At 33.9% G+C, this 20,898-nt stretch overlaps 3 protein-coding genes across 6 annotated transcripts; 1 reads left to right on the top strand and 2 right to left on the bottom strand.

Annotated features, from left to right (window-relative positions):
• The first annotated feature begins 4,181 nt into the window (after nt 1-4,181).
• On the top strand, nt 4,182-9,164 carry LOC140772464 (nucleobase-ascorbate transporter 6-like). 4 transcript variants are annotated; one of them, XM_073114548.1, is made up of 15 exons: nt 4,182-4,333; nt 4,655-4,789; nt 5,278-5,375; nt 5,533-5,709; nt 5,813-5,913; nt 6,022-6,097; nt 6,307-6,366; nt 6,543-6,727; nt 7,017-7,113; nt 7,244-7,330; nt 7,407-7,465; nt 7,568-7,659; nt 8,253-8,330; nt 8,432-8,592; nt 8,684-9,164. In XM_073114548.1, the coding sequence occupies exons 2-15, from the start codon at nt 4,672-4,674 to the stop codon at nt 8,900-8,902; spliced, it is 1,608 nt and encodes a 535-aa protein (XP_072970649.1). In that variant the 5' UTR covers nt 4,182-4,333; nt 4,655-4,671; the 3' UTR covers nt 8,903-9,164. The 4 variants fall into 4 exon arrangements, with proteins under 4 accessions (XP_072970649.1, XP_072970648.1, XP_072970650.1 ...); XM_073114547.1 differs by having other exon boundaries at nt 4,207-4,333; nt 4,580-4,789; XM_073114549.1 differs by having other exon boundaries at nt 4,260-4,393.
• A 639-nt stretch (nt 9,165-9,803) lies between these two features.
• On the bottom strand, nt 9,804-12,459 carry LOC140772024 (uncharacterized). The gene is made up of 4 exons (XM_073113899.1): nt 11,892-12,459; nt 11,302-11,509; nt 10,297-10,803; nt 9,804-10,207 (listed from the first exon to the last, which is right to left on the bottom strand). The coding sequence occupies exons 1-4, from the start codon at nt 12,367-12,369 to the stop codon at nt 10,120-10,122; spliced, it is 1,281 nt and encodes a 426-aa protein (XP_072970000.1). The 5' UTR covers nt 12,370-12,459; the 3' UTR covers nt 9,804-10,119.
• A 561-nt stretch (nt 12,460-13,020) lies between these two features.
• LOC140772157 (calmodulin-binding protein 60 A-like) lies at nt 13,021-19,492 on the bottom strand. Its single transcript, XM_073114081.1, has 7 exons — nt 19,221-19,492; nt 18,993-19,068; nt 16,851-16,903; nt 16,231-16,724; nt 14,690-14,850; nt 14,218-14,421; nt 13,021-14,123 (listed from the first exon to the last, which is right to left on the bottom strand). The coding sequence occupies exons 1-7, from the start codon at nt 19,310-19,312 to the stop codon at nt 13,521-13,523; spliced, it is 1,683 nt and encodes a 560-aa protein (XP_072970182.1). The 5' UTR covers nt 19,313-19,492; the 3' UTR covers nt 13,021-13,520.
• Nucleotides 19,493-20,898: the final 1,406 nt, after the last annotated feature.

Below are 20,898 nucleotides of genomic sequence, written 5' to 3'. Positions count from 1 at the left end.
AGCCTGAATGTTTCATAGAATCATAAACCAGAACAAAAACTAACTTCCGAAACATAAATTCTATATCAAATCTAATCGAAATGGGCATCTTTTCTAGTTGCAGGATTCCATCATGATGTCAAAATCTCTGGTTCCAATATCTAATCAATCGAGATCACATGATGTATAGTTCTCAACGTAATCAAATTAATGGGATATATATATTTTTAATGAATGCCATTAATACGATCCAGTTCATTTCAGCCTATGGATCGTACAAACTTTTGTCAACTGGTGGGCCATGATCAAACAACAATCGTACCTGTAGCCGAATCTAGTCATAAATGCCTTGGTTTTGTCAACGTTCTCATGCATCTAAAGCTGCCAAAATAATGAAATCTTCTTCTTCCAGATGGGCTCCAGATTAATTAGGGTTTGATAAACTCGAATATAAGGCTTGAATTAAGTTTTAGTGAGAACTAATTCGATAGCTTGAGTAATTAAATTTAGCCCAGTTTTGATGCACTGCAGTTTGGGTGCTATGCTCTTATCGGAGTTTTTGATAAACTACAACTCTTTTGTATTTTATTTTTATCGTAATAGATTATTTTTTAAATTTATTATTAAATAGAATTTAATTTACTGGAGCCCTCAGAAAAATGGTAAACTAATCCGTGTTTATAATAACCGTAATTAGTTCAACATTTTTATCATTAGCTAATTTTTTTCTCTTACTGCTGAAAGATTTAGTTAAAGGGATTTATATATATAAAATGCTGAACTGATCAGTGTTTTTGGACCAGACAAAAGCGTTTGAACTGATTAGCGTTTTTGCTTAGAGATAAAATAATGATTGATTCAATATTTTTATTAGGGCTATAGTAAATTAACTCTTATTTGATAATAAATTTAAGAAACGGTCTATTTTGATAAAAATAAATTGGAACATAATTAGTTTAGTCAAAAGCTCGCTATTATTACTCTCGAAAGAGAATAAATATTTTAGCCTACATTTACTGGTAGAATATAAATAATTTTTCTTTTGAATAAGTTTTCTTATTTTGTTGTAGTAACTAAATAAGTAACTTAGTTTATTTTAGTATACTAATTTATTATTCTTTTTAATCTTATTTTATAAACTTTTAAAAATCAATTTTATAATAATAATAATATAAATTTATTATTTCACTCTTAGATTAGATGCAACATAATTACTACTATATAAAATGTCATCAATTTTGAATACAAATTCACCATTTTTCATTACTTTATACAGCTTTTTATCGCATTAAATATAATTATTATTTCTTATATTAGTACTTAACTAAATAATATAATAATTTATACTAATATTAATTTTCTTCTTTGGATATTTTTGTATTTACTAATTATTAAAAATACATCACTTTAATCTACTATGATTTCAATTACTCTCTCTCTATATCTACCCTTTTATTAAAGGATATTTTAAATATTTATCAGACTATCATTTCAATTTTATGTTATATCATTATAATTATTACAATCTATACTAATTTACACCAAAAAAAAACACAATAATAGATTATACTATAATAAACTCTCTTATATTAATACTAAAAATTAGCATAACTATACTAATATTAACACCTCGTTTACTTTAAGAATAATGTCAATTCTAGAATAGATATTTATCTTTGTTATTCCTAAAATAAGGTTTTTATTTCAGAAATAACTATATTCTATGTTCATTTGTATTCTAGAACGAGGATGTAATAATTATTTTTGATGCGATATAAAGTGAAGAAAAAAGACGATAAACAAATATTTTATTCTTTATGAAATTACTATGATTATCGTTTGATTTGACATAAAATATATTGATGAGATATATATCGATATTAAATTAGTAATTAAGTTAGCGTGTGATAAAAAAATAATTTTAATAAATAATATTTATATTCTAAAATGAGATAACGTGTGATATATGAATAATTATTATATGCTAGAATATGTTATTACGGTGATCAGTCGTTATTCTGGAATAAGAAAAGGCTATTCATTGAAAGGTCTCAAGTTTAGTCTATTCTTGAATAGTTCATACGTTAACAGTTAGCCAATTCAGAGGAATACAAACAAAAACGAAGGGTTATAAACATAAATACGAAATTCATTAAGCATTTATATGTGAAAAAAATGTGTCGGTAGCTTCCCCTCAAGTGGAACACATGAAGCGAGTGCCCTATAAAGACTATAACCCACCCCACTCTGCCGACATTTCTCCTCATTCTCAGGCAACTTTTGCACATCGACCCCTGTTTTTAAAAGTTGGGCATAGTCGAGGTGTTCTATCGCATATGTTAGATTTCGAAGGGCGTCAATACAAAAATGTTGAAGATCCATGGTAAAATAGGAATAAAAGATATTACCGATTTAATAAGTAATTATTATATTTTAAATATATTAATTTGCACATTATTTTTTGATAATTATATTATTTTAACATATATATTCTTAACCGAGAATAATATATATACATATATCAAAATAAGGGTATCGATGTCTTTTATAATTAACTCAATGAAAGTTAAATTATATTTTATCTCTTTGATTATTTTTTATTATTTAGATATATCTCTTATTAGTTTAAGATTAATTTAAATTAAATTTTAACAGATAGAGATAGAGAATTGATATCTCCTATAATTAAGATATAATCATATCTAAGAGAGAATTCTTAACAGAAGAAAAGAACGAGTAATTAAAAAGTTAGGCACATGTAATTAAATCTTCTTGACTAATTTTTTTTACGTAATATGATTTTAAAATTAAATTAATATTATAATTTTTAAAGGGATATAAAAGTATTTGCCTTTATTTTTTATATAATTACTCATGAACTATCAGAAATAACTCACTAATAACTCGGAGAATTAAAAGTTTAGAAAGTGATTGTATATAAAGAAAAAGTGAGGCCAAATAGAGTATGAAATTGGAAGTGAGATCTCATTCCACACCTTACATTTTGGATTTATTATGGTTTTAACCATGTACTTGCGATATTTTTAAATTAAGCCCACGAATCTTTAGAAATATTCAAGCTGCGGGTCTGTCCTCTGGTCCTTCGGCCTTTGGACTAAAGTTGTTAAAGTATTCATAAAATATTTCGATATAAACCCCTCATTTTATTTATCTATTAGAGTTTTTTATTTAAAAAATAATTTGTAATTATCACCTAATTACTTTTAGACCCTTAAGGGTCATTTTATTCTTATTTTAGGGGAAAATAATTAAGACTGATGATTTTATTAACACCAATAGTTTAGATAATCTTAATGTAATTATCCTCTTTCTTGTATTACTAAGCTACAAAAGGCTTTGACTTTCTCTTTTTATACTAAAATGGGGTTATTTAGTCATTGCATTTGTCATTATAATTTAATTAAAAATTAAAAGTGACACAAATGAAAGTCCATACGACTAGTTATAATCTAATCCTGCATAAAAAACTTAATTACTCTTATTTTAACTAAAGTTATTTTCATATATTATGTCAAAAATTCCTTATATAATATATTCATTGTTATTTTTATATAACATTTAAACTTATTATGATGTAGTCTAAATTATATACTTTAGTTAAATAATTTTCATCTCTAAAGTATAAGAAAGTAATAAAGATATAGAGTTGGGCATATGGATCACTTGTCACCATTCATCTATATTTATCTCTATTTAATACATCAATTTTATATTATATCAGGAGCTAATCTTGTTATTATTTTACTAATTTATCTTACGTAGGTTTTGACACTCTCCTCCCTCTAAAAAACAGAGTCTTCCCAATAAATATAACAGTAATAATAAGAAGCTTTAATATTAGCGACAAAATAAGAGTTATTTAGAATTGGGTAATCCGTATAAGTTTAATTATATTTGAAAGAGTTTAATAATTTTGGTTGCGATTATAAATTAAAATTTTATTTTTAAAAAATCATTTAAAATTTTTCATGCAAATTATCCTAATTAGAAATATTTAAAACAAAATAAAAATTATGTTGGCAGTACAGTCACACTACGATACTTTACCTACAATTGACTCATGATGGAGATCTGTACATTTGAAAAGAAAACACAACGAGCACCGCTTTAATAAATAGCGGAAAAGGCAGGGTGCAGATGAGAAAAAATGATTAATACGAGGAAATAGGTGAAGTTAAAAAAGGAGGAGGAGGAGGAGGAAGAAAAATATTAACTCCACTTTAATGGCAGCCTTAATTAGATCGGTATTTATTACCCCTTAGGTTGTGTTCTTTGCTTCCTTCAACCCAAAGGCAAAGCCAGAGTAGAAAACTAGCAAAGGAAAAGGGTGGAGGTTCGATAGATTCCTTCACCACCCCCCTCCCCACACCCCACCCCTCTTGCGTCGGGAGAAGTCTTACTCTTAGTCTTATTATCTGCATTATTTTATTAGTTAATAAGAATGCAATTTTGTTTTGGTTTTCTTGGTGGGTCTTTGTTTCTTTTTATATGCTCCTTTAGCGAGCTATAGTTAGCGGGTTGCTGTTAGTATTTGAAGCTTGCCGTGGATGCACCTAAATAAGAATTGGGTTCCTTGTAGATGTCAAGATAGTGGCTTGGAGAGCGAGATTTTTTTGGGGATTTCTGTAACACTTCTGAGGTGGGTTTTGATCAGGAGGAGGAGAGGAGGAGATGGCCGGAGGTGGCGGCGGAGCGGCGCCTGCGCCGAAGCAGGATGAGTTGCATCCACACCCAGTGAAGGATCAGCTTCCGAATGTGTCTTACTGCATGACCAGCCCTCCTCCCTGGCGTTAGTTTCTATTTGCTCGTTGTTATAATATTAGATTTCGTCTTATACTTGTGGAATTTGTTCCGCATTACTCATTTTCTCATTTGGGTACTCTCGTTATTGTTTTGGGATTGTGATTTTAGTCTGTTCTCTGTTGATTAGTCCTTTTTGTTTGAAAATATTAAGGTACGGCTTTTTTAATTTTTAATTTTAATTTTTATTAGTAGAAGATCTTGATGGTGTTGTAATGTACCTTCAAGACCTGTTTCCGTTCTTTATTTTTTACCCTTCTTTTAAATTGTGATTATGCATTTGGGAGGTCTAATTCTAATTCTGGATTCCTCAAGTCTCAGATATTTAAAGAGTTACTAGATCTGGTTTGTGGTATAAAGTGATTTCATTCTCATAGTTTCAATTTTTATGTCGAATTTTATCCCTCACACTCCAATTTTATTTTTGAAGGAGATACTTAACCAGTCCTAATTAATCTTTGGAAAATTGTAATGCAGCTGAAGCAATTCTTCTTGGTTTCCAACATTACCTTGTTATGCTGGGAACCACTGTTATTATCCCTACTGCTCTTGTCCCTCAGATGGGTGGAGGAAATGTAAGATAAGGGTGATCCACATTATATTGTTGTCGTCATTGTAGTTATCAGGACTATTCTTATTGTCACTGTTATTTATAATTTAGTGCTGGTGTGATGTTTTTTTTTGTTCTCACTTTTATCTGAATTCTCAACGAAGATCATTTTACTTTTCCAGCATGAGAAAGCCAAGGTGATCCAAACAATATTGTTCGTTTCTGGCTTGAACACATTGTTGCAAACTTCATTTGGAACTCGATTGCCTGCTGTGATTGGAGGGTCATACACCTTTGTTGTGCCCACCATCTCTATCATCTTAGCTGGTCGATACAGTAATATTGTAGATCCTCATGAGGTTTCTAAGCCCTGAACCTTTATCTTGATCACACTTTTTTCAGTTCTCTAGTTTATAATTCCACTGTTTTTCCTACACCTTACATATCTCAATTTTCCTACAGAAATTCCGACGCATCATGCGTGGAACCCAAGGTGCCCTTATAGTTGCTTCAACTCTTCAGATAATACTGGGTTTTAGTGGCCTATGGCGCATTGTCACTAGGTTGGTGCTTATTTTGGCTACAAGTTACTTGATACACTGTAATACTGTATTCATATTTAGTAAATGATTTGAACTATTTTTCATTTCCTTGAATCTTGTGTTACTTAGGATTCTAAGTCCATTGTCAGCTGCACCGCTCGTTGCTCTGGTCGGTTTTGGTCTCTATGAATTTGGTTTTCCTGGAGTAAGTTTTCTTCGCATTGTGCTTCTTTACAGAAGATTTAACATATACTACTGTTGTCCTTGCTCCGGAATCGAATATGGAGTCCTTTTCTTATCAATCTCCTAGTTGATATATAATGAGATTTTTCAGTGATCCCAGGTGTTCGTCACCTATACTGGCTTTCTCTTGCATTTCTCTAGTAGCTAATGGTTTCTGAAATGGATGCCCAGGTTGCAAAGTGTATAGAGATTGGGCTTCCACAAATAATACTATTGGTAGTATTTTCTCAGGTACATATTCTGAAGACTAAAAGAAAACAATCCATCTTCCACTTTCAGCAATTAACAGGACTACTAGGATATCACCATCACCATTCAAGTTGGATATGTGTTCAATCTCGTGTAGCAATTTACTGAATAAGCAAAATCCTGGTCTAATAGACACTTTTCAAATTCAAAATTTGCAGTATATACCTCATGCAACACGTTTAGGAAGGCCTCTCTTCGAACGGTTTGCTGTTATATTCTCTGTTGCAATTGTATGGCTTTATGCTTTTTTTCTTACGGTGGGTGGGGCATATAGACATTCAGCACCAAAAACTCAACTTCACTGTCGAACTGACCGTTCTGGACTTGTGGGTGCAGCTCCATGGTAAAACTCGAGCTTCTCTCTCTCTATCTTTTTTATTTATTTATTTTATTTTCACTCTGTACATAGTTCCTCTATCAAAGAAGCCTGCATATGAGTTGAATTCTCTCCCTGCACCTAACTTTTAAGGCTGTCAATCTTTAGCTACCTATTGAGTAGCTGGAGATCAGTCATCTACTGTGATTATATGGGAATGATGTCAAATTGTCAATAATATAGTAAAAGACACGAGAAACAACCCATTATAGTTAGCTCTTATTATTTCATCATTTACACCAGATGAATTGTGCAGGATAAGTGTTCCTTATCCTTTCCAATGGGGAGCACCAACATTTGATGCTGGTGAAGCTTTTGCAATGATGGCTGCTTCATTTGTTGCTCTTGTGGAGGTTTGGTTACATTATAGATCTTCTCCCTATTCTTTTGGTTACATTATAGATGCTATAGTAGCTTTTTTTTTTTTGACCTGCCATGATATCGTAGAACTTTCATCTCTACAATCTTTCTGTTGTGATGCAGTCCACTGGTGCATTCATTGCAGTTTCAAGATATTCCAGTGCCACGCCGTTGCCACCTTCTGTTCTCAGCCGTGGTATTGGTTGGCAGGTATTTGAGTTTGATTTCCTTTTCAGAGATAACGATTTATTTTAGACAATTTTTATATAACATTCTATCATTGTAGGGAATTGGTATTTTGTTGGATGGGCTTTTTGGAACTGCAAATGGGTCCTCAGTATCTGTGTAAGGCCTCTAAAGAGACAAATAGTGTCTGATTCGATTTCTTCTTTACATGTATGCTCCTTTCTCTTTTCTTGGAAGATCAGCGTTATTCTCCTTGAACAGTGAAAATGCTGGTTTGCTAGCCTTGACACGGATTGGCAGCCGAAGAGTGGTGCAGATTTCTGCTGGATTCATGATATTCTTTTCTGTTCTCGGTGAGCTTTTAATGTCTGGTGGATATGCTTCATTACTCTGCTTGACTACAATTGGGCTGACTATGAATCAAAGGTCGAGCTTGATATTGTAATGATTGAATGGCATCAGTGATAGGCTTAAATTGACAAAGTAAACTCAAGGGCCTTAATCATACTGGGTAGCACGACAAATACAAGTGAAGATGAAAAGGGAATATGATACATCCTACAGCTGAATCTTCTGCTATTTCTTTTCTTATTGATGCTGAATTTTTTATAGCAGATCTCTATATTTATGTCATCTTCTCCGTAGCTGCATTTTTTCTGGCAATTAGCTCTCATGAATTTTAATTTTGGAATAGTTAAATTAGGCCTTTAGAGGTTATTCCAGATCTTCAATATTCTAGTAAGTTGGAGTTTAGCTTGTATCTTTTGTTTGACTCAAAAATATATATTCATGTCAAATAATTCATTCATATTTTCACAAAAGAAAAAGGTGATTTTTTTTGGAGGAGGTGGTTAAGGATTGGAAATGATTCTTTATCTTTTTCTAAGTTTGTCTTGACTTTCTAAGCTAGAATTACATCAGAATTCAATTTAACATAATCTTACAGGAAAATTTGGAGCAATTTTTGCTTCCATTCCAGGTCCAATAGCTGCAGCTCTATATTGCCTTCTCTTTGCATATGTTGGTATGTATATCTGCAACCTGATTGATAGATTGTGGACCACCAGATTAGTTAGTTTATAATGTTTCTACAACAACTTTATGCACTCTATTATGCATAAACAGGTGCGGCAGGTCTCAGCTTCCTTCAGTTCTGTAACCTTAACAGTTTCCGAACAAAGTTCATTCTGGGATTTTCTGTGTTTATGGGCCTATCTGTTCCACAATATTTCAATGAGTACACTACAGTTGCTGGATATGGTCCTGCACACACTGGTGCAAGATGGGTATTTATACAAATCAATACACAGCTTTGAACAAATTCATTTATTCTTTAATTCAAAGTTCATTCGCTGAAGTCTCTCCCTTCTTTTACAGTTTAATGATATTATCAATGTGATATTCTCATCAAAGGCATTCGTTGGGGGCCTTGTGGCATACTTCTTGGACAACACCTTGCATAGAGGTGATGCCGCCGTCAGGAAAGATAGGGGCTATCATTTCTGGGACAAATTCAGATCCTTCAAGACTGACACAAGAAGTGAAGAATTCTACTCCTTACCCTTCAATCTCAACAAGTACTTCCCATCAGTTTGATTGTGCAGTCCAGCTGAAGTTTTGTTGAGAACTGTTCTATTAATATGCCTTTCAATATTTGGTTCTGTCAGTGCTACTCTCCTTGCCAATTCTGCATTCCACCATGAACACATTCCAAAGAATGCCCCGTAATATTTTCTACGTTTAATTTGTATATTTGATAGTAGTTAAAACAAAATATTGGAATTTTTTGTTTTCCATTTACCTATTCAGGTTCGACTGTTAATTGTATACCCATCTATAAGTTTTCTTCTCAGGCTCACACATTACTTTTGCTTACATAATAGTACTAATGTAGTCATAATTTTCTTATGATTTAAGTAGGCATAACTATGTTCCTAATTTGATTTATTACCTCGGATACTTTTCCTGAAGGAAAAGGATTATGCCTATCTACTATAAAAGGTGGAATTCAATTGATATTGAAATGAAATTCATCTAATCTTGCTGTTTGGAATAAGGTAGGAATTCAATTTCTTTGTTTCTTTTTCCTAATTTACCCCTGAGCTTCAACAAGTATGTAATAGATTAAGATATAGTTTTGAGATTTGAAAAACTTAAGTGGCAAATGAATTTCCATCCAAATATGACATCAAATCATCAAATTTCATTACTTACGCTGAAACTCATTGAATTCCACTGACTTGATAATACAAAACAATAACATGGTGCTATGGCCGGATTTGTTCAAAGTCCATAACTGTTTTAGATGATTTACTTATTTTTCACAATTCCATGCATGGAAACATGTAGGAATATCAAATGGAAATAGTTCCACAAGAGAAGGCCTGGGATTGGATAAAGCTCATTGTCAAATGGATACGATACGACTGAGCAAACCAACAAACAGCAGCTCTATTCTCTTTTACTCAAAATCCCAGAAATCAATTGATCCACAATATATGAGAACAACTTCCAGATCCTTTATAATAAAGAAGCCCTCTTTCCAAATGGCTATCTTTTAAAACTTTTCATTAAATAGAAAACTACAAAGAACTACCAACTAAACTTGCCTTTAGACTGAAATTTCAGATCAAGTAATATTTGACAAAAATTGTGAGCATGAAAAACTCAGACGGGACAACACTAGATGTACCTATTTTGCACATAAGAGTGGTAGGATTTCATTGTCCTGAGATTTCAGATATACTGATGATTGTTGCCGCATTGATACCGTGTTTGATGATTTGCCAAGTAAAATTTTGAGATAGTGTTGATCAGCCATCCTTTGACATAGTTACAGCAGCCTTTCCACCGTACTTTGAGAAAACACCAGCTAGAACAGTTCTCTCCTTGGTTTTCAACCTGAAACACAAGTCAACAGAGGTGATTACATTCAGCATGATTCCACTTTAAAAAAGCTATTTAGTATTATATCTATATTATAAGGATACCTGGAAATTGAACCAGGCAAGCTCAACTGCGAAGTTCTCTCTGTTTTTGATTTAACCTTTTTCTTCTTCGACATTACTTGTTTCCTCTCTTTTTCCTTTGATTGAATTGAGAAATTTGAATCCAACTCTCCAACTTCTGTCTCACTCCCATCTTTGATATCATCTAAAATGGGGACGCTTAAGTGCTCGATCCCAGATGCATTTACTTCGAGATCTGACAAATGACCATATTCTTCTCTGACAAACACTGGAGCTTCCTTCAACTTCTTGCCTACAGCAATGCCATTAGATCCATCATACGAGGTCCTCTCTGACGGATCTTCGGAGAGAACCAATCCAGCAGGAACCTCATTTTTAAGGTCTATTGGTTTCAGACGGTCTAACTTCTGAGTGTTGACCAACTTCTTGGGAGAGTTGGAAGAGCTGTGCAGGTTTACAATATCACAGATAATCTGCTTCTGTACCTTACCAAAGGGAATACTTCTCTTAGAGAACATCTGTACAAATCTAGTAAGAACAGAAAAGAAAGATGGCCTTAGACTCTTAGTAATTTTGATATATGAGAAAGTGGCAAATGGAAATTAGACTAATGCAATTTGGTACTTATCAAGTGCAGATGCTTGCTAGGTAGGTCTTTTAGTGTTTTACATGCAACAAGTAGAAACTTATTGAATATTTGAATTTCAGTACAGGAACTAATTAAAGAACTCGTAAGTTCTCTATCAGTAGATGCAATATAAATGTAAAAGTTATATCTTATGGCAAAATGTTTCATTTAAAGCCTTAAAGCAACACCACTATTATTCTATTTGAATGGTAAGAACTGTTATTTTGGACCAAACCAGTCCATGTTGGAATGGCATTGCCAGATTTAAAATAGACCAAAATGCATAACCAGATGCATTCTAAAAAGCATAACATTTTCTAGTGAAAAAATTATAAGATATTATTTGAACCACAAAGCAAAAAAATAAAAAAATAAAAAATAATTAAAAAAAATAGTACCTGTTTGCAGCCTCCTTGGACTCTAGGTCAAGGAAAGCAATGCCCTTGCAAATAGGATCTCGAGTCTTTTTATTCCCAGTTACTACAGGGCTTATATTTATGATTCCAGGGAACCCTTTGAAAGCTACTTGCAGATCCCTGTGTATGTTCTTCTTCTTTGGGAGGTTGTATAAGCAAACACGAGTGCCACTTGGAATGGCATCTATTACTGCAATCTCCAGTACAAAATTATACCATCAGACTCAATGCGAATAGGAATTAGTAGAAACAAATTACTTAAACAGAGAATGATAACAAAAACAACATGGATCTTCTATGAAGTTAATCCCTTGAATTTTATGTTAACTTGGTGCTAAATTTAATGATAAAAATGCTCTAACAAAGAACAAAAAATGGCCTTAAAAAAATATCATCCAGCAAGTGTCAGCAATAAATTGCACACTTTTATAGTTTCCACTGATACTAGAAGCGCCGTAATAGAGAGTAATGCATCTAATTCATTTCCCTCTCCGTAGAATGGAAAACTAAAACCAGAAACTTAGCAACAAAGATGAAATATTCAAGGCATCAATTAGCAACAAAATACTAACTTTTCTCAGGTCGCCCTTCCTTCTTGGTTTGGACTTTGGGGTCTTTCTTCAGCTTATTGATGCTCGCGAGCTGCGCCTGCCGGCTCCGCTCCATCTCCTTCAAGATCTCCTCTTCCACCGCGGTATCGTAAGCCTTGCCCTCGCCGAACCCCTGTGGCTTTTTCTCCAGCCACCGCCGCATCTCATCGAACGGCATCGCCGGTGAATCGTCCTCCTCCTCTTCCTCTTCCTCTTCACCTTCCTCTAATTCCTCCTCCTCCTCCTCCTCCTCCTCCAACGATGGGTCCCAAGTGGCGCCACGACGGCGACGAGCGAAGACGGAGAAGGGAGATGGGTTTGAGAGGCGGATGGGGGTGTTACGGTGGTGGTTGTGGAGAACGGGGAGAAGGTGTTCGACGAAATGGAAAGAGACGGGAGAGCGGAGAGGAGGAAGAGGAAGAGAAGAAGGCGGTGCTCCAAATGCAATTCTGAGCGACATTATCTTCTTCTCGTGCGGAGATAGGATGGAATTTTTAGCTCTTCTCAGAATGCTTCAATCGCACTCTCACTCTCTCTCTCTCTGGAATGGAAAGTAGATATATAAGTGATATTATCTCTTTCTCTTCACAGGTCTAATTACGTTTTCACCCGGAACTCGCATTGTATCCTATTAGGCTATAGTTTTCCCTATAAACTATTTAAAATATTACAAAGGGTAAATTAAAATATTAATATTAGGTTATATTACATGAGGTGAAATATCATTTAATAGAAAAATGAGGGTTGGAATATAGTTTATACCTATATGATTAAGCCATAATTCGGATTTCGGAGCGCTTTTGGTGTGGTTGTTTGTCACTTTACTCCTCCATATACAACTACATGACAAATGTTAGTTATTATTATAATATATCAAAATTGCTCCTTTTGTTTTATATCAACTAGTTAGAAAAGTTCTTTTTTTTTTTGGTATAAAACAATAAAAAATAAAGTTACTTTGTAAATATTTAAAATGGAAAAGGCTTTTTTTGTTTGTAGATTTGAAATGTATATGGGAATGAAGAAGATCACATATATCTCCAGCATCAGTAGTTTGTTATATTCTTACATGCACTTAAAATTAGTGCAATTTTGAAAAGATACTACTTAAAAATGATATGAGCCGTGCTTTATAAACACGACTAATTAATCTGTCACAAAAACAACTTTATAATATACAAACAACCAAATAATGTCTTTAGATCTCTGAATACAACATCTATAATTATGTATATATTCTAATACATATGCATCTTGGGATCAAGGATCCAGCTGCCGTATAGTTTTTATCAAAATTCCCCTGAACAGCAAGCACATCTAGAGGAACTAATTGCTTCGAAATAATGAGGCTTACTTCATGCATAGATAATTGAAGAAGATCTGCAGATATAATGCCGCCTCATGGTTCGATTGGCAAAGCCTGTAACTCGAGGAACAACCACTGTACTCAGCTGCCAAACGATTTTACTATGTACAATTCCTTCTGCAAATATTTACATCAGAGAAACCAAGAAGGTGAACATATCTACAACCAAAAGAAGAGCAACACTCATGAGGACTAAAAAAAATCCTTCTTTCTTGTGTTTCCCTTAACTTCCAGGCTGCATAACTTCAACAAAATATCCCCTTTCCATGTTCTTTTCTCTTTGAAGCCACAATCCTTTTTACATGGAATATTAATCTTACCACAGATGAGACTGTCCGCCATCCTCTATAGGCTCTACCATGGGTAGTTGCTGCTCTTGTAATATAGCCTCTCACTGTATTTCCAATGTCAGCTGTGTCTGAGGAAAAACTGGAATCCATATACTGCAAGCTGTCCCCACAGTAAAGTGTTTGGCTATTGCAGTCATCAAAGATAAGAGGACTAAAATTTTCCATGAACCTAGATTCTCTGCAAGGACTCCGACCAGCAAGAACTTGTGATTCCAAGTCGTATCTAAATTCTGCATTTTCTACAGATTGCAGGGAACAAGCGTCAAAAGTTCGTGCCACTCCAACGGAGAAAATATCCGGTGAGGGTATGTTTGAATGGCTTAAATCAAAGCCATCAGTCAAAAGTGGGCTTGGAAAATTGGTATACATATTGTCATGCAGAGCTGTTGATCCTGAGTGCAAAGAATGTAAAGGCTTAGATAGAAGAGTTCCAGCATCACAGGTGACCACATCATTCCAGTGTTCATAGGCTTGTTTTACAACTTCATGTGCTTCAGCCTGAAAATATCAAAATTTAGAAAATGAAACTCCAAGAAGGGAAAAGGAAGAAGAAATAATTTTTAATGAAGAGAATATGAAACCGAATGAACACCTTGTCCTTGTCTGTAAGTTCATGGACAGAGAGGAATTGCTGGCCAGAAAGCATCCCTTTCAGTTCTCCAACAATATTGAATACCACACCAGTTTTATTTTGACCATCTGGATGGTAAATATGTATTTGGTCTCCAAGGATGCAGCTCCGAGCATGTTCCACAGTGACCTCCCACATCTTTGCTGACATGCCACTGCCTAATATCTGCATAGCTTAAGCAAAGAAAGATGAAGTTAATGTAGAATTGGAAACAGAGAACTATTGCCAAAGTGATTTGTAGTTTTGTATGTTTTAACATCAATTGCGACTCACTTCTGCTTAATAATGACTACCATATCATACGCCAAACTATATCTGAATAATATCAAGAACCTAGAGAAGTTAAGATTGCTAATTGAGTTACAAAGCCTAGAGAAGGAAGTATAAAGGATGATATTAGTTAAACAGAATTGCTAAAGAAGCAGGCTCATACATTTCGAAGCCTTGTAGCATCAAAGCAAAGTAATGTGAGGAAATCTTTGACAGTATAGATGTTCTCAAAACTCAAACGCTTGTGGAAAGCACCATCTTTACCAATCTTCTCTAGGCGCCAAACCTCATCCATAAGCGACGGGGGATAATGCTTCTTGTATACTGCAAAAGAGAAACAATGCTTAGATTATAATATACATACTATCATTCTAACAAGAGACATACAAGTAAATAGTCCATTTAAAGCACCATCCTTTGACATCAAATAATAATGACAACGAGGAACATAGCATTACGCTTGACGCTCAAGGAAAGAGTGCATCAATGCTGAAAAGCTTTTGGTTGAAATACAGATCTGTGTAATTAATTAGAAGAAAAAGACAACCATAGTGGATCACTCTTCCAACAAAATATATTCCATGACACATATAATGAGAAAATGGATAGCTACATTCAACACGATTGATGGTAATGCAAATAAAAATGTCAATACTCAGTAGTGAAGTTCCCTGTGTTAAATATTGGATGACTGGTTGAACAACAAGACAGATACAGAATCTACAAATCCCTATATGACACAATTGGATTGAACCAGCACACATCTGAGAGAACCAACCCTTGTCAATCTAGGATTCAGCTCAGGCTCATCTTCCCTGAGTTCTACATTCAAGTGTATAAATGAAAATCCACCCTAGAGTAGCTATAACAGGAAGACAAATGAATTTTTGTATGTGACTAAGGTCTTTTCCGCATAAATGCAAGGATAGCCTAAGGGAACCTTGTTGTTGAAAAAGGTTGATTATACAATAATTTGTTGAGAGGGGACCAATCTACCACTGACGAAGATTGTTCTTACCATGAATTTTATAGGTATTTTATCTATACATTCATGGAAACATATGAAGGTACTTATTTGAAGCATAAGTATTCATGAATGTTCCAGAATGTACAAAAGAATCAAAACAACTGCTTTCTTGGACATACATGACCAAACGACTAGACACTAAAAACAATTATAGCTGTGGAGTTAATGTTCATTTATATGAAAAATAACTAAAGTGGCGAGACAATGCTTACAGACAAGGATGAATCAAGATATGCTGGTTATGTGCATGTCAAGAAAACCCAAAGAGGTATTATTCTTCACTCTAATTAGCAGCTTAAGGAAAGAAACTAAAATGTCATGCCAACTGCATTGTAGTGGAACATAACTTCTGACTCATAGTATATAAACAGTTTGAAGGTAAAGGAGGATATGAGTATGTCATTCGGTATTGTAGTGATGGGACTAACTATTCTTCTGAGTTCCGATGGACAAGCTTCTAATTCAGAGAATTTACAACAAGATATCAAATCTCATTTCTCAACCCAAGTAAAAGGGTTTACGAAATTAAGTTTAGTAGATACTTTATAGCTTGTACAGTGGTGGGTGAAGTTGCAGCCACTAGTACTATGGAAACTACTACAGTAAAATGAAGATATTACATGGCAAATAACAATTACAGAAGCCAAGAATACTACTCAAATGCACTTTTAACTTACATTCTCCACGATGGTCCTTGACCATGAATGCCTCCGTCTTTGCTTCTCTTACCCTCATGCCATTGAAGTAACCATCTGCAGTTCTTGCACCTAGCCTGAATTTTCGACTACGTGTCCAACTAGAGTTATCTGTGAAGGACAGCTCCCCTACTACGCCAGTCCCTTGGTTAAGATCAACACAAACATCTCCAGTAAGCAATGATCGCCTTCCTTCCCTTTCTCTAACCATATAATTCTTAAATTCTTCAAATGTCCAATTATCTTCTTCATCACCTTCAAAATCTCCCTCCAGAACTACTATCTCTACCTTCATGAAGGACTCCTGACCTGAGGTTACGACTTGTCCAGACAAGGCATCAACTAAAACTATACTAATGGTAGAAGAGTTTTCCCCTTCAATCCTAGAGCCCGTGAATATCGGGAGAGAGAGCGTATTCTTGAATTGCAACTGTAAGCTTCTTGCAGTGGTTGGAAGTATCTCTTTGCCACTTTGTCTGCAAAAAGAGATACATAATATTATTGAACATACAACAGCACGATCTTAAATTATTATTAAATATTAAGACAGGTTTTTCTTTTTACACGGAGTCTAAAGAGTGTGAATGTTTGTCAACTCACACCTTGTTATGCTACCTAGGTGATTTGCAAGGGCAACTTCAATTTCTTCTTTCACCTGGTGATAAATAAAACAGACCATGAATACACTCTATGTTCATAACTCATATTAGTTCCCACAGGTTGAAAAATAAGTTAAAACTGAAATACATTAAAGCAAAAAAGCATTCATCAAGAAGTTATCATTTTTGTCTTGCATTATTTATAAGTGAACTTAAAACAATTATAAATTAATATAGCTAACTCAAAGACAATGCTTATTCCTTCTAAGTCTACAAGACAAGTACTTCTAATGTCCACATGTACTTTTTCCAAAATATGCATGTTAAGGATGTAAAAGAGAGGATGCATGAACATAAGTAGTTAAGTACACATATTGAAGTGGTATACAATTAAGTCATTCTTCCAGGTTGTTTGCTATTCCACTCTTTGACTTGTTAGTTCATTAGAACAAATACTCATACCCTATCTTGTCAATCAACTCTTCATCTCAAATATCTCCAAGTGAAAAGTTACTCTCTTTGCATGACATGCAAGTCAATTGATGTAGAATTCCTGAGAAAAGAGGTACTTAAACACTGAAGGTCTTCTGCAATTCAGGGTTCCAAATTCATTGGACAATGGGCACTGTGACACACCCTGTAGTTTTTACATTAATTTCAACATTACTGCATGCCTATTCTGGCACTCCTACCAAAATAAAGACAAGATATTCCTAACACAAAAGAAAATATAAATAAATGAGCAAAAAGATATGCTACTATATCTGTTTATTGAGATAAGTAGTGCAATAATATGCTAACAGTGTAAAATAAAGAATTTATACCAACTTCATATTGAGGAACATATTATGAGATCAAATTCTAGACCATTCAATATGATCGACAAAATCTAGTTTATTGGAACATATAAACTTTTCATAATTGTAGTCTATTTATGCCTCAAGAATTTTGATAAAGAATTGCACCAAATAGTACTAAAGAAATTAATCTTGGAACAGTCCAATGCATATGCCATCAAGTTTCATAGCCTTGGAGATATTGCATATAAAAGCATGTTAACCTTGTAGATCACATTGAATAGTTTGGATCATCAATGACATTCTCCTAATAACAAGGAGAGGCTAGCGCACAAATCCAAGGATGAGCAGACTCCAGTGAAATTAACATTTTTCACTTTGATGCTACCTGTGCATCAACCTCTAGAAAGTGGATGCAAATTTCATGAAAAAAAGAGTTAAAGAATAATAAAATTTTAAAATCAGTGTCGATCGATAGGTAGAATCGTCTACTATCTTCTTTGTAGTTCAACGGCAGCAATATGGGAGTAAAAATCTAAAAGATCCTCTTGATATCCTATTAATCGAGACAAGGAAGAAGGATGACAATTCTGAGTTGGAGAATTTAGCTTCATCCCTGAAAGACTGAGGTATTGCCTAATAATGCTCAATCTCACATGTCAATTTCATTACCTAATGACAGTAATAGACACTAGTATTTAGTCCCAATAAAGGAACGCGACACATGGGAGAGGTGAGATCTTATTGGGCAAAACTCTCTACGTTGTTTGTGTAAGAGAGGACTCTCCTAGTTCCCTAGTGGGACTGATAGTTTGAATTGCTCTAGATTAACTTATTCCCACGTAAGGTAAGAACTATGCTTACTCTTTTAGTGTGAGTGTGGTTTCATCATACCTATTTGTTCATTTCCCTGGGTGAGCTAATTGCAGCAAGAGGGAGTAGCATGTCAAAAGGAGGGGCGAAGGCAGGGAGCGCTGCTGTGCCAGAGATCACAGTTTCCAGATAGGGCCGTCAGTAGAAACACTTAAAAAACCTAGTGCATGCAAATTTCCATGTAGAGAGCCTACAGATAATTTCAACTAATTAGAAAGTACCGAATGAGAGTGCAATTTGACAGACCAGTCACTAGAAAATACTGCATTTCTTCAGTACTTGCTTATTAGTACATTTCTAGCAACAGTACATTTCTTCACTTTAATCATACGACAATAACATCAAGGTTCGGTATCCCAAGCAAAAAAGAATCTTTCAAATCAAACATCAACAAGGCATAGAATTGCACATCCGAAGGCAATCACAAAATGCTAAAATTACAGAATTCACAACAGAAAGAAGATGACTTTCTCACCACTCTTCGAACCAACGGCTCGATAGTCGATAGAAACTTTTGAATGCTGTGCCTCCTTATGACCTCATCAATTACCCTAAAAAATCAAAACCCAAATCATTCCATGGGCCATGGAAACGAGAATAATTCTCCACCCAAATTCCAGCAAAACAATGGAACAGCTAAAATAGATCAAATTTTACATATCGATATAATCCAAGAAGACAAATATGATCGAGAAGCACAGACCTTCTGATGGCGGGAATCTTCGACGGCTTCTCGTCCTGGGAGCTGCCCTCCGATCCCGCCTTGCGCTCGTCCGGCTGCCGCTTTTGAGACATCGCTTGCCGCTAGATGCTGGAATCAAAGAGTAATAATAACGATGGAGCCAAAATCGAGGCTAAATCGAGGCTGTGGCAGCTTCAATCGCAGCTATGTGTCTCTCTTTTTAGCTCCCTCTCCTTTTCTTTTTCTTAGAAAAAAAAATAAAAGAAAGGAAAATTTGAGGCGAGGAGATTTCTTCAATGATATATGTGTATATATGAATTATGATCTCCCCAGCTCTCTCTTATATCCTCTCTTACATGATCAAAGCGTGTGGGGACCACTGAAATGAATGATCAAAAGTGGCTTTAAATTATACTTTTAATTTTGACTAAGTATGTTATAAATATACGTTCAATATTAAGCTAGTATCTGTATAAAAAATAATCCATATTACATTATAATAAGGGAACTACTTTGAGAGTGTATTTAGGAGGTCTTTTTTTTTTATCAAAATGATTTATACGCCAAACTTAGTACCAAAAGACGCCTGTAGCCCTAAATAAAATGCAAAACTATTAAGCGTCTAACCTGCCCAACCTGGCCTAAAGTAAAATACTGATTTGCCCTAAATAAAATGCGAAACTATTAAGCATTTTACCTACCCTGACCTGGCCCAAAGTAAAATATCGATCAGATCAATATTTTATTAAATAAAACACTGATTTAATTAGTGTTTTTATTGAAAGAAAAAATATTGAATTATTTAGCTTGTTATTAGAGAAAAATGATACTATGAAAAGTTAAGCATTTCATTATAAAAAAATATCTAACAAGAAATATAAAAATAAAAATACGAAGAAAAAGTTTTAACGTTGTAATTTGTTATTCAGTTATTCATTTTAGTCGTAAAATATGTTGTTATGAAATATAGAAGAGTTTTATAAGTTAAAATGATGTAGTGATTCTTAAAGCGAACACTATACTTAAAATCACAAAATAAAGACAGTAGTTTCTCTAAATTTACTTTAATTTTATTTTTTTAAGATAAAATACTCATCCTTTTAGCGTTTTCTAAATGTAAAACACTAAAGAGTTAAATATTTTATAAAATAATTTTTTTAGTATTTTTATTTAAAGATAATATTAAACTTATCATCGTTTTGCTTAGGATTACAGTGCCATCGATCTATTTTGGTATTAAATTTGAGATATAATCTATTTAGATGAATAAAATATAATAGTGGGGTAATTTGATCAAAAACTCGTGTCTTTAGTGGATTGTTTTTATAAATAAAAGCAGCCATCGTATCAAAATTGGACATTAAACTATCTTCTTTCTAAACATAACACTTTTTTAGGGGACTCTTTTTGGTCACGTTAAATATCAATTTATTTGTAGTCTGAAATATTGTATATATTTAATATACAAACAAACACTTTAACAGAGTTAGTATCAATCGTGTTAGCAGTTTACTTTGTGTTAAGTAGTATAGTTTTACTCTTTTATATATATATATATAAAGTTGGAGTTGGCCTTTTAATCTATATCAAAAATATATTTATACTTGGCCAAGTTATATTTTACCCTTCTATACTTAAAACCAAAATTACTATAGCTTTATGTGTTTTTAACTAAGTTGCGATGATTAGGTTTAGTTTA

This window comes from Typha angustifolia, chromosome 12 (assembly GCF_048772165.1).
Source record: "Typha angustifolia cultivar Huaian chromosome 12, ASM4877216v1, whole genome shotgun sequence".
NCBI lineage: Eukaryota > Viridiplantae > Streptophyta > Magnoliopsida > Poales > Typhaceae > Typha > Typha angustifolia.
The sequence above is the reverse complement of the archived record's forward strand: the minus strand, read 5'-3'. Positions and strand labels throughout refer to the sequence as shown.